Raw genomic sequence first — 12,634 nt, 5'->3', positions numbered from 1 at the left:
GGGGCGGCGTGTGTTGGGGGATAGCCTCGGTGTCAGCCATCTTTCAATTGTGTTCGCAGCCGCCGCCGCGCCGCCGTCGCTCTCTAACGCCAGCGCCGCCTCTAGCTCGCCGAGCTCCAGCCGAAGGAGAAGGGGGGTAAGTTTCCCTGTCTGCCCGCTTCCCCGGAACCGAGACCCGCTTGCCGTCAGCCCCGGGCCGGGCCCCGACGGTGCGGGGAGGGGGCCCTCAGCCCCTCCGGCTTGGCTCACAAACTTTTTGGCCCAGAAATGGAGGTGAGGAGCGAGTTTCCCTCTACCCTCAGGCGGCGGCTCCCCAGTCTCTCGCCGCCTCAGCCCAACAGCAGCAACTGCCGCGGCGCCGAGCCTGCCCTCCCTCCTCCCCGCGCCGCTGGCTCCTCTTTCTTCGGTGAAATCCCGCCCGCTGCCCCTTTCCGGGACCCCAGACCTTCACCAGGACCCGCGCGGGCCTCTTAACTACCGCCCCCGGGCCCCGGCCCCCAGTTTTCGGGCGGGAAAAGGGTGGAAATCGCCGGCGCTTCCCACCCCGGGGTAACTCGCTTTTTGCTGCCTCCCCACAGTTGTTGCTAAGCTTCACCATCTTGTCTCTCTTCTCTGGTCACCGACCATATTTTTTCCCCCGTTTCTCTCTTCCCCATTTCAGAAAAGGAGGAAAATTTTTTACAGAGGGACATTTTTTTCTCCTTTTTTGGAGAAGCGGAAACTTGATGCATCTGAAATGCAAAAAAAAAAAACTTTTGCATTTTTTTGGAGGGCGGCACGTGGCAGGGGATCGGGGTATTTTCGAGCGTTTTGGTGTTTTGTCTCTTTGGAAGGAAATCGGATACGTTTTGCGATTGTTTCCATTTTGTTCTGGTCTGGAAGCCGAGTTGGTGCCTGCGCGAGGCGCTGGGAGCGAGGCGGGAGGCTGGGGGACCCTGAGCCGAGGGGCCGGAGGAGGCGAAACCAAAAGTTTATGTGGTGCTTGGGGTGGACCCGTCGGCCGGTGCGTTAATTAAAGCCTTGGGTGCGGGGCACTTTTTTTTTTTTCTCCCTTTGCGAAGCCCGGTTGGACTGCCGCGAAGACGATGCTTTGTAGAATGCTCGCTGGTGCTAGCTGTTGTTCCTCTGGATTTTCGAGACGCCTTTTTGTCAACATAACTGTAGAGATGCAAAAGCAGGAATGTTTTCAGATATTTACAGCAATCTATCAACTGCCAGACGCCAGGGAGGGGACTGGGGAGGGGGGGCGCTAAAACCTTTTTTGCTGTAATTTGACTCGACCTTTTTGTGGTTTGTGGCTTCGTCCTTTTGACTTGTTTATGGATCGAATGTTTACAGACATTTCTAATTTCTGCTTTAATTAAAGGAATCGAAGCAAAGGCTGTTAGGGGTCTTTTTGTTTTGCCGTTTGTCGCTCAGATTTCGCATTTTGAGAGATGATTGGTGTTTAATGTTAACAATTTTCTAGTACTACAGTTTGTTTCAAGAAGTCGCATTTGGGTGGTAAACGTAATCTGCACCCTTTCAAATTACGTAACATTACAGTCATTATTTTTTTATTCTGATCATATGTCCAGATTTTGGGGGTGGGGGTAGTGGCAGGAAAACTTGTATGTTTGGTAGTTGCATGTGGTGATTTTTGTTTTTTGTTTTTGTTTTTTGATGCTGGTAGGTAAGTAAGGAGGTCCTATACCATGGCTCGTACAAAGCAGACTGCCCGCAAATCGACCGGTGGTAAAGCACCGAGGAAGCAACTGGCTACAAAAGCCGCTCGCAAGAGTGCGCCCTCTACTGGAGGGGTGAAGAAACCTCATCGTTACAGGTATTAAAAATTAGAGGAAAATAATGGGACAGAATCTCTCCTGAAGCAGCATCCATATAATCTAACAAAAAGGTGTAGAATAAGCAAACTTTTGCTTTGGAGAAACTGATGTTTTCCCTTTTTTGAATATTTACTAATAAAATTTTAAATTTTATGAAATTTAGGGTTAGGTTTTATTGAGAACCTGTTTAATTTCGAAGCCATAATCTTGCCCATAGCTCAAAGGAGACCTATTACATCACTAATGTTAATAGAATTAACATTTTACTTAGCCATTAGAAATATTTTTTTAAATGTTATTTTAAAATACATTTTGAGGATATTCTCGCTTTTGGCAAAGTAATAATCAAGATTGGGGGCATTTGTTTTAGTCAAGTTCCCATCCCTCATTTGCTTGAATTGGTTTATTTCCTCTTAGCATTTGGTTTTGAGCTACCCCGAGCATTGTCGTTAAGGGCATCTGCCATTAGAGGGCATAAGTTGTCCGTACTTAGGTAGTCTGCAAATAATTTTACTGTCAGCCTAAAATAAAAGCTCATACAGTGGAAGAAATAAGTCAGAATTGAGGTAAATTTCACACTGACAATTACGTAGTAAAAAATCCCATTTTGTGGTATTTCCACCATCAGGAGTATTCAGATGTAATCATATATGAGGAAAGGGCAGTAGTAAGGTTTTCTGGGAAATCAAACTTAAACACCACAAGTGCATTTTTAAATGAAGCTCACTGGGTTGTGTTGGTAGGTCTTATGGAAGAATTGAGAGTTCAGGAGGAAAGGAAAGTGGTGCCATATAGTGAGGAGCCTGGACAGTTTTGACTTCATTATTAGTGGCCTAATACTTTGGGTCTGTAATTATGACAGAAGTTAGTGATACGTGTTAAAGATGAATAAAATAACTAGTACTGTAATGAACTTGCCAGGATACTGTTATTCTTAATAGACTTGAATATTCAGCTTATAAATTGATAAGTGAAATTTCATACAGAACCTAAAGAAAAGTCGGGTGGTTTATTTTTTGAAAAATGACTGTATTTCTTTAAGGCTGACCACTTATCCTTTTATGAGTTGAATGTATTTAGTAACTATTTCTTTCTTTTTAAGGCCTGGTACTGTGGCACTCCGTGAAATTAGACGTTATCAAAAGTCCACTGAACTTCTGATTCGCAAACTTCCCTTCCAGCGTCTGGTGCGAGAAATTGCTCAGGACTTCAAAACAGATCTGCGCTTCCAGAGTGCAGCTATTGGTGCTTTGCAGGTAAAATGGCGGGTGGGTCAGCTCTAAGAGTCGAAAGTCTTGCTGTGTATCAAGAACAATTCTAAATCTTTGCATGTGTGTATATAATTTAATCACAAGCCTGAAGGGTAGGATATCTTTATTCACCATTGAGACGTCAGGTTAAGTTGCTCAGGGCCATACACACAGAACATGAAATTTGAATCCATTTGGGTCACAGAATTATAATTTGAACCCATCTGACTCCAAATCCTGGTGCGCATTCCATTATACTGTTTAAAAATTTTAAACATTGCATTAAAAACGATGTTTAAGGGGAAAAGGTTTGGCTTATGGATGTTGCAGGACATTAAGATACGAGACTGAAGGTCTATAATGGTAATCAGTTTCAAACAGCAACTGATGTAAAAGAAACGTTAGAGTGAATGTCTTGAACTGAAGAGGTACGTGCAAGTGAAGAGAGCGTCCTAGCTAGGGCGGGAGTAGGCAGCATTAAAGACTTGTGCAGTGAAGTGGGAGAAGCAGCAGGGAGTGACAGGACTGGATTGGCTAGAAGAAGCAAAGGTGTGCTTAAAGACGATACCCAGTCTGTGAAGGGGCAGGGATTCGAAGACTTGTCCTTTGCTGCTAAAGGGTGTTGGGAATTTTCACTTAAATGGCAAGCATTTTGAATTTACTCTTGGCTCCAGGATGTCAGAACTTTGAGAAATACTATTTTAAGGGTGGTTATGTATTTGAAATCTTTGTGGTTTATGCTGAGATTAAAACTCAGAAGGCCCAGAGGTAAGATAATTTGTTTAGGTATGTGCGAATAATTAACATCAGTAACATAAGTAATCTATTTTATATTGCGTTTGGCATTCTCTGCATCAGTGTATCTCAAAATATGGTAAAACTACCTCTTCCATCAGAGCATGGAGTTGGAGGTAATGAAAATGCAGATTGCTCGGCACCACCACAGACGTGCATCAGAACCTCTGGGGGAGCTTGTAGAATCTACATACACTCCATTGGATGGTTTTCAGGCTGCTGTTGCTGTGCCAAGCTTTTGCTTTATAAGTGAGAAGGATTTGATAGGTGGATTCTATACTGAAGTGTAATTGGTTGAGCTGTTTCTATGGTTAGTTTGAACTTCATTTGATTGGTGAATTCCAGGAGTAGACATCCGTTAAATTCTCAATGAATTGAATTTTCAGACTACCAAAATCTTCCAGTGCTGTCACTTAAAGCTTTATTTTCTGTTTTAATCAGTGATTATCTTCAGATCCCATTTCATTTATTAATGCAATTGCAAATCACATTTCCCCGACTATATTTTAAATACAGAAATATTACTACTACGAGTCTTAGCATTGATATAAAGCTGCTCGTTTTGTGTTCTGGTTACAGTTAGCCAGACTGTGCTCTAAGAACACATTATACTTGAAAGTCCAACATTTTTTAGCTTAATTGTCAATGACAGCTGTAAATCGAGATTGCTAATAAACATTCTGGGCAAGAGACTATTGTCTTTTACAGTCATGTGTTAACTTTGTTGAGTTTAAATGTCATTGTATAGCCTTGTAAATTAAGATTACTAAACAATCTGGGTAAAAGACTGTTGTCTTTTTAATTTATGTGTAAACTTCCACTGTTGCTGTTAAGGTATTATATATTTGTCAGTAAGTGTGGTTATATTGGTTTTGAGCACAATGTTCATTTGCTGCCCATAGTCTAGCATTAGATAGCTCTTTATTGGAAAGAGTGATCTTTGTTACATGTTCTTTGTTTTGTTCTGTTTTTTTTTATACATATGCTTCCATTATTTTAAGGATATAGAGAGTGGAGAGTTTGCTCATGGAAATAGAGTAGTAGAAGAAAGCAGTCAAAATAGAATTCAAAAAGTCGCTTTATTTTTGGCTTTAGAATTAAATAATTTCTAACTTTTCTAATACAAACTAAATGAGGAGGAGGAGGTAGTCCATTGGGGCTGGTAGAGAAATTTGTCTGGGTTTGCCATAGATAATCAAGAATTGACTAACTTAAAACAGCCTTTGCCTTCAGCATCTGAGAGTTTGAAGTAAGGTATTTTTATGTTAAAAATGGACATAATGTTTTGAAATGGTGGAAAAGTCAGACATTGGATATACTCGAAATTTTACAAATTAATGTTGCCTTCTAGTTGTAAGTTTTGTTTGTTTGTTTGCCATTATCTCAAAATTGTGTGTGTTGGGCTATAAATTAACATGACAGTCTTTAGTACCATTATGGTACTAAATATTTAGGAGACTTTGGTATTGGTAGTAGAATTGGAAATATATGAGTTGTTGTCAAATCCCTTTCGCATGTTAAATCTTCTCCCAGAGTTGACCAGACACAACCCCATAAAACATAACTAGGTTCTAAGACAACAGTGAGAGCCCCAGCTGCTATAGTACCAGGGGAGCCTATAGGTCATACCACTCTTAAATGGTCTCAGAATCACAGGACCTCTTGGCTTGTCCATATAGCATTTCATACTGCTGCATTTTGCAAAAGCATTCTATATTTTTTATAATCCTGAAGTGAGATGAGAAACAATTAAACTGGTTTCTCTTCTGAAGAACTTCAGTCCTAGTATGTGATGTGCATTGTGAACCTTTAAGAGTGGGCTACAGCATGCCGTGTTTTCCAGACTTTTTACCCATTTCTAGAGTATTTTAAGAATGAATCCCTGAGTATTAAGAACTGCTGTTAATACATTATTTGGAATAGTTATAATATGAGGGACTAATTGTATAGACGATGCAAATTTAAATTAGGGTTTGATATGAAAATGAACCAGCAAATATTTATTGAACATCTACTTGAGCAAGACATTGTGTATATAAAATGAGATCTCTATAAAGTAACTTAAGGGAATTGAAAGATGGCTGGTGTACAAGGCCAGCGAGTGCCAAGGAAGGAGGAGTTCAAGGTTACCTGCACCTGGATACCAGGGGCAAGAGGGGTGCTTGCTTTCTCCTTCATGGAACAGTCTTGAGCTAGGCCCAAAGACTAGGTGGTGTAAGACTCAGCTCTTCATAGCAAATGCTGCAGGAAGACATGCACGGTTAGTAAAATTTGGATGAAGCAAATTTTAAGTGTTATGGGCTTGAATTGCTCAAGTACTTTTGTGTTCCTTAGTTTTATTACCTAAAGATTACAAAATGGAAATAATTTTTTTAATTAGGACGAAAATAGCAACTATAAAAAAATCTTTTTTTCTAAATATATCTTGGACAGAAAGATATCTTCATAGATAAAGAGAAGGCCAAGTAACCTTTCTCAGTGCTTCTAATCTACTAAAACAGTTGGGCTCGTGACTAGATGAGTGAAACAAAACAGTTGCTTCATTTCAAAATGAGGAAACATATTTTAAGCTAAAGGATTTTTCAGACAACTCTAAGATGTACTAATAATTTAAAAGTTAATTATAAGTAGAAGCTCCCTTTTTTCCTGTTCACATCTCAAGTGTTAATGGATCATACACAACTAGTAGTTTTTGAGTAATAGGGGTAAGAGGATGCATTCAAAGAAGTTTATAGTGTAAAAGGAAAAACCAGATGGATCAGCATTAATAACTAGAGGATAACAAATGTCATTATAGATCGAGGGATGTAGAGGAAGGTTAACTTGGTAGAGGATGCGCGGGGGTGCATCTCCTAAGCAAAATAGGTCAGGTCAGAGTTTATAAATAAGACATTAATCTGATGTGTTCCGGAACCTGGAGAGTACTCTGATAAAACTCAGGTATAAAAAGAAAGGTAGATGAGGACCATAGATGGAAACCAGTTGTCAGCTATATTGGATTATTTGGCAAGGCAAAGGCTCAGATGATCTTTGAGTAGGATTCAGAATAAGGAGACACTGGGGGTAGGTATTACTTTGAATTAGATATACGATTCCATTTATCTTTGTAAGGATAAGAATGTTACAGTTTAAATTGGATTTCTTTACTCAAGACATTTCAATTTATTAGAAATCACATATTAACATTAGAAATACTAAACTTTCTTTGTAATGAAACAATTTGACTTTTGAGTGATTTACACAAGATTTATATGCTTGAGCTTTGCACTTAGTTCCTATGCTGTCTTTTAGTTTTGTCCTACAGGTTTTAAAATGTAAGCATTTGGTAAGGTAGTAAACCTCTTATGAAGTAGGTTTTTTAAGCATTCAAAAACCTCATTTTATTTTAGCTGATAACAGATGTGTCTTAACTGTTGGTGATACCATTAATGTCTTTCTTTATTCCTGTTGTAGGAGGCAAGTGAGGCCTATCTGGTTGGCCTTTTTGAAGACACCAACCTGTGTGCTATCCATGCCAAACGTGTAACAATTATGCCAAAAGACATCCAGCTAGCACGCCGCATACGTGGAGAACGTGCTTAAGAATCCACTATGATGGGAAACATTTCATTCTTTAAAAAAAAAAAAATTCTCTTCTTCCTGTTATTGGTAGTTCTGAATGTTAGATTTTTTTTTTTCCATGGGGTCAAAAGGTACCTAAGTATATGATTGCAAGTGGAAAAATAGGGGACAGAAATCAGGTATTGGCAGGTTTTCCATTTTCATTTGTGTGTGAATTTTTAATATAAATGCGGGGACATAAAGCATTAATGAAAGTCAAAATGTTTCAGTGAACAAGTTTCAGCAGTTCAACTTTATAACAATTATAAATAAACCTGTTAAATTTTTCTGGACAATGCCAGCATTTGGATTTTTTTAAAACAAGTAAATTTCTTATTGATGGCAACTAAATGGTGTTTGTAGCATTTTTATCATACAGTAGATTCCATCCATTCGCTATACTTTTCTAACTGAGTTGTCCTACATGCAAGTACATGTTTTTAATGTTGTCTGTCTTCTGTGCTGTTCCTGTAAGTTTGCTATTAAAATACATTAAACTATACCTGCTTTTAGTCTTTTATTATCACCCTTACCAGTATAGTTAATTCACTTGAAGTGTCTATATTCAAAATAATTTTAGCATCAAGCGTTTTGTCACCATATATCTGAAACATAAAATTTGAGAGGGGGAAAGTATACCCTTTTCTTGATTTACATGGATTATCCATTCCATCTGTCTTTATGCGGAAGAAAACCATGTAAAAAGTCCACCAGTATGAAAAAAAAATAGGCCAGTGTAAGACATAAAAATATTTCACAAAAAAATGCTAATGAAAATTAAAGAAAACCAAAATTCGCTGTCAGCATCTACTCTAAAGCAACTTTTTAAAAAAATGTTTGCTTCATTCTTTTAGAGGCCACGCTGTGGGTGACAAAAACCCATAACTTCATTTTAAATTGGCACAAAGTCATCCTTCGCTCAAAGTATTTGGAAGTACTTCTTGGGTTTCACTGTTTTTGGGTAGTCTTTTTCCAGCCCCATCTTTTGCTTAAGTTTTCATGAATTCTTCAATATTCTCTGCAACATTTTAAAAAATCTTCAAAATTGTAAGGCATGTTGGATGTTTGGATTGGCATCTAGAACTGCAGTTTCTAGTTTTGTGGCCAATTGAGCTTTGTAAATTTCTGCAGTGAATGAAACTGGTTCAAGGTCACTGCCTTGTCAGAGTGGGCTTCAGATATTAAGTGAATTTGTTATCAGTTCATGATCAGCTAGTAATTTAATCATCTACATTCAAATTGTCAGTGCCTTGAAATTTAGTGAACTGATAATGCCAGTTAATCCCTCTTCAGTTGTTGGAACCACATTCCCTAGTACAGCCACTTTTGACCATACTTTCCAGCAAGCAAAGTTGATGGCTTTATATCACTCAAAGCTAAAGCAGTGTTCTTGATATAACTGAAAATGGTGTATTCCAGGCTTTTGTAACTGATTAAAGTTTATTAAAAATCTTAAAACTCCATTTAACCTTTAAGATGGAAATAATGCCTTGGTATAAAGGTTGGATCAAGGAAGTTGTATTTGGTAAATATACAACTTTTATATTTAGATGTTCTAAATTGTGTGAATGACCAGGTGCATTATCTGAGTATTTTAAAAGAAGACTTTTTTTATATAATTTTCAGCTTCTACAGCAAAACGTTTGTAAAACCAATCCTGAAAAACCCATACTTTTATATTTGCCATCCAAGGAATAGGAAGATCAATTGTGTTAGTATTCTTTGTACGTTGTTGAGTTAGGCAATTGTTTTTTAGAATTATTGCTAATAGTGAAAAAGTGTAAGTGGAAACCATTTATGAAAAGTAAATGGGAATATTTACCATATGTAAAAAAAATAACCGGATAAATAAGGGACAGGTGTATATACCTTATATTGGAAGAAAAAGAATTACTGGCTTTCCTCTTAGTTTTAAGAATTTGCAGATACCAGATCTATTTGCCAAAACCAGATCTTAACTCGGGATATGTTGTATTCTGAACCTATAATTCCCAAACCTAGCTGGTCAACAAAATCACGTGGAAATAGTTAAATCTGTAAGTAGTAAAGGTACATTTATAAACATCCTACACTATTAAACTTCGTTTAATGGTAATTTAAGTGCAAATATAACAATCCAGCTCAAAAATTAGTGCATTGGAGATCTGTTTTAAGATGCTGCGTATTAAGCCTGAAGTTAATAATCAAGCGCTAATAGTTCTTAGCATCTGTTTTATTTAGCCTTGGAATGATTAGTGTGAAATGAGGATAATGAACCTTTTAAGACCCGTAACACCTCCCTAATGTACTGACATTCGTCGTAACATTTTGAGTTGAAGCTCACCGGAAGTGAAGTGAAATACATCAATGAACCAAGAACAGATTCGTGTCAATAAGGTATAATATTGGGCTTATGTTCTTACCGGTGTTAAGCTCCTTTTTAGCAGTAACTTCATTTTTAGATTGTAGGTCATTATAAAATCCTTTAATGAGAGAATTATGGAATTATTTTTAGAGCCTCTTATTTGTTAACAAGAAATCCTAATTTTTAGTGTGATCCTTTGCATATGCTTCTACAGGCAGGTACTAGTATTAGAGTATGAGCAAGAGCATCTAGTTTATTGTGATATGAGCTACTAGAAGGCAATCTTGGCTGAATGTCCCCTGTTCAGTCCATTTTCTTCAGTGAAAGGGACACATGGCAGTCCTATTCATGAAAATAGGGGAAGTGGGTGTCTTCAATAGAGTAGGAAAAGTTATCTGCTGGTTAATCTGATTCGCTGTTGTGAATCAATTATAAGAGAATACCATTCTTTGAGTTCTTAGACTTAAATTTTGCTCTAAAAGCTCTAGTAAATGAATAAAAATTTCTACTTCTTTTTTCTTTCCCCGTGAAATGGTTATGTTAGCCATTAATTCATTGTGTTAAACAAGTTTTTTGAGTACTATGTGCTCACTGTCCAGGCACCAATATACAATAACTCACTACAAAATGGGACAGAAGAAAATTGGCACAAAGAATTTGGCACTGTGATCTGTTAGTATTTGACGTGTATTCTCATATCCCTATGAGGCAGGAAACTCATTCCAACTTTCAAGTGAGGCAATTTAATTTGGGAGGATTATAACTGACCAATTACAATTGAGCTCAGGGCTATCCTTTGACTCAGAAGTGTAAGCTACCACCCCATTGGTCCCTGGTTTAATACTCAATAATAGGCTGATAACTCTCTTCTCTACCTACTATGCTTGAGAGTTGCTACATGATGACTCTGTCCAGGAAAAGTCTAGTGAATAGAAGTTAGGCCCAAAGTGATGTATGGGAACTGTATTTACGTCTCTGTTAACTTCAGGTTCAGTTTTCAGCATCTTCAAGGTAACCAGCTCTTGAGGATTAAAGTAGCTTATGAAAATAGTTAACACCTTAAGATTCCAGAAAATATTCCTAAAGTCTAAACTTTACTTATGAAACCATATATATGGCAAGATAATTTAGGTAAGTAAATCTTGGGAAAATCAGGAATTAGTAACTGGAAGACCTTTGAGGAAGGAATCTAAACATCTTAAGTCAGATTCTTTTAAGCAAATGGGGGAAATCTCACTTGGAATTTGTTCCTTTGTAGACTAAATCTAGGGCCCTGTTCCTTAATTCCTGTGCTCTGAGTACGATATATACGTATAAATAAATTAGAGCAGTTAATTTTGCCAGGGGTGCTGGAAGTTAAGGATAGTCGACATTGGGGGGCGGGGAGGAGATGCAAAACGGAATGATGGGGACCGTAACAGAAATCACAAGAAAACCTGGGTATTTGAAAATGCTGCTCCTTGTCACCTGCTCTCTTGAGCCACCCCTCTTACTTCCTCCCTCTCCCTCAGCTCCATTAAATGCTGTTGACCGTTCCTCCAAAAATTTCCACCGACTTCTACCATCCGAGTCCAAACTGCTCTCGTTTCTCACCTGGACTATTGCAATAACGAGAGAGCAGGCTGCACCCCTCCACTCGTACTCCCTCCGGCATGTTCACACAGCCCCGAGAAATACTTCTAAAACAAATCATGTCAGTTCATTTCCCCACTTCAAATTACCTAATGGCTTCCCATTGCACACTGAATAATATCTAAACTCTGGCTCGCAAGGCCCAATGTGAACTGGCCTTGCCAATCTCCTCTCTTCACTTGCTAACTAAGCTGCAGCCAGACCCTCTGCCCATATACCCTTCGTCACATCTCTTAGTTTATTTCCTTAATATTTATCAGAATCTTGAATTGTTTACTTTTTATTGACTCTACCCCTACTAGACTGTGCTATGAGGGGTTTCTGTACTTTCCACTTTGGTCCCAGGGCTGGTACATGGTAAACCTGAGTCAAAATCTTGAATTCGTGCTAGAACCATGAGAGCTCCTGCTTTCCTTCGGATTTTAACATTAAGCTCCTATAACCTTCATGAATTGTAACCAATTTGTTATTTTGAGGATTAGTGAAAATAGATGTGAAAACACAAGACCTGGCACATAATATTCAGTCAATGCTAGACTAGAATTTAAAATACTGATAAAGCAAACCAGCCTATACATTGTTCCTTGAAAAGTAGTAGAGAAAAATCTGGCCTCCATCTTCCAATCTCGAAAGTCGGCATTTTCTATTAGGGCCCCACTGAGTTGCTTTGTTCTTAGGTCGTTTAAGCACAGGTCTGTCAGCGAAAGTGGATTAGATGGCTACACCTTTATCATGATAAAGTGAGTTGAGTCAGTAACAGCCACCTAGTGGTAAAACCCTAAGAGGCATTCTCTTAAAAGTCATTATGAATACTTTCCTCACCACTATTATTAAATATTCTTTGGAAAGTTCTAGCCAATGAGAAAATGTTTGTTTGTTTGTTTGTTTGTTTTGTAAAGAAATAATTATTTGCAGTATAGCTTCACAGTTACAATTTCAGGCTCTGGAGCTAAACTGCCATTCCTAGCCGTGTGACTTCAGACAATCTCCCAGCTTCTCATGTCTTGTTCATTCATTCAATCGGTATTTACGGAACATCTTCTGTGTGCCAGGCACTTTCGTGGGAATACAGACTGTGCCAACAAAACAAGGTTCCCTGTCCTCATGGAGCTACGTTCTGGTGAGGGAAATAGACAATCAAGATGAAGCAAAACACATACGTTATTAAATAGTGGTAGTGCCAAATAGAA

At 38.4% G+C, this 12,634-nt stretch overlaps 1 protein-coding gene across 1 annotated transcript; it reads left to right on the top strand.

Moving 5' to 3' along the window:
- Positions 1 to 3: 3 nt before the first annotated feature.
- LOC105292582 (histone H3.3) lies at positions 4 to 7,970 on the top strand. The gene is made up of 4 exons (XM_011360837.2): positions 4 to 136; positions 1,673 to 1,822; positions 2,926 to 3,079; positions 7,322 to 7,970. Exons 2-4 carry the CDS (start codon positions 1,695 to 1,697, stop codon positions 7,448 to 7,450), a joined length of 411 nt encoding a protein of 136 aa, XP_011359139.1. The 5' UTR covers positions 4 to 136; positions 1,673 to 1,694; the 3' UTR covers positions 7,451 to 7,970.
- The last annotated feature ends 4,664 nt before the right edge of the window (positions 7,971 to 12,634 follow it).

The sequence above is a fragment of the Pteropus vampyrus genome, unplaced genomic scaffold (genome assembly GCF_000151845.1).
Source record: "Pteropus vampyrus isolate Shadow unplaced genomic scaffold, Pvam_2.0 Scaffold60, whole genome shotgun sequence".
Classification (NCBI taxonomy): Eukaryota; Metazoa; Chordata; class Mammalia; order Chiroptera; family Pteropodidae; genus Pteropus; species Pteropus vampyrus.
This window is presented reverse-complemented; position numbering and strand designations above follow the sequence as displayed.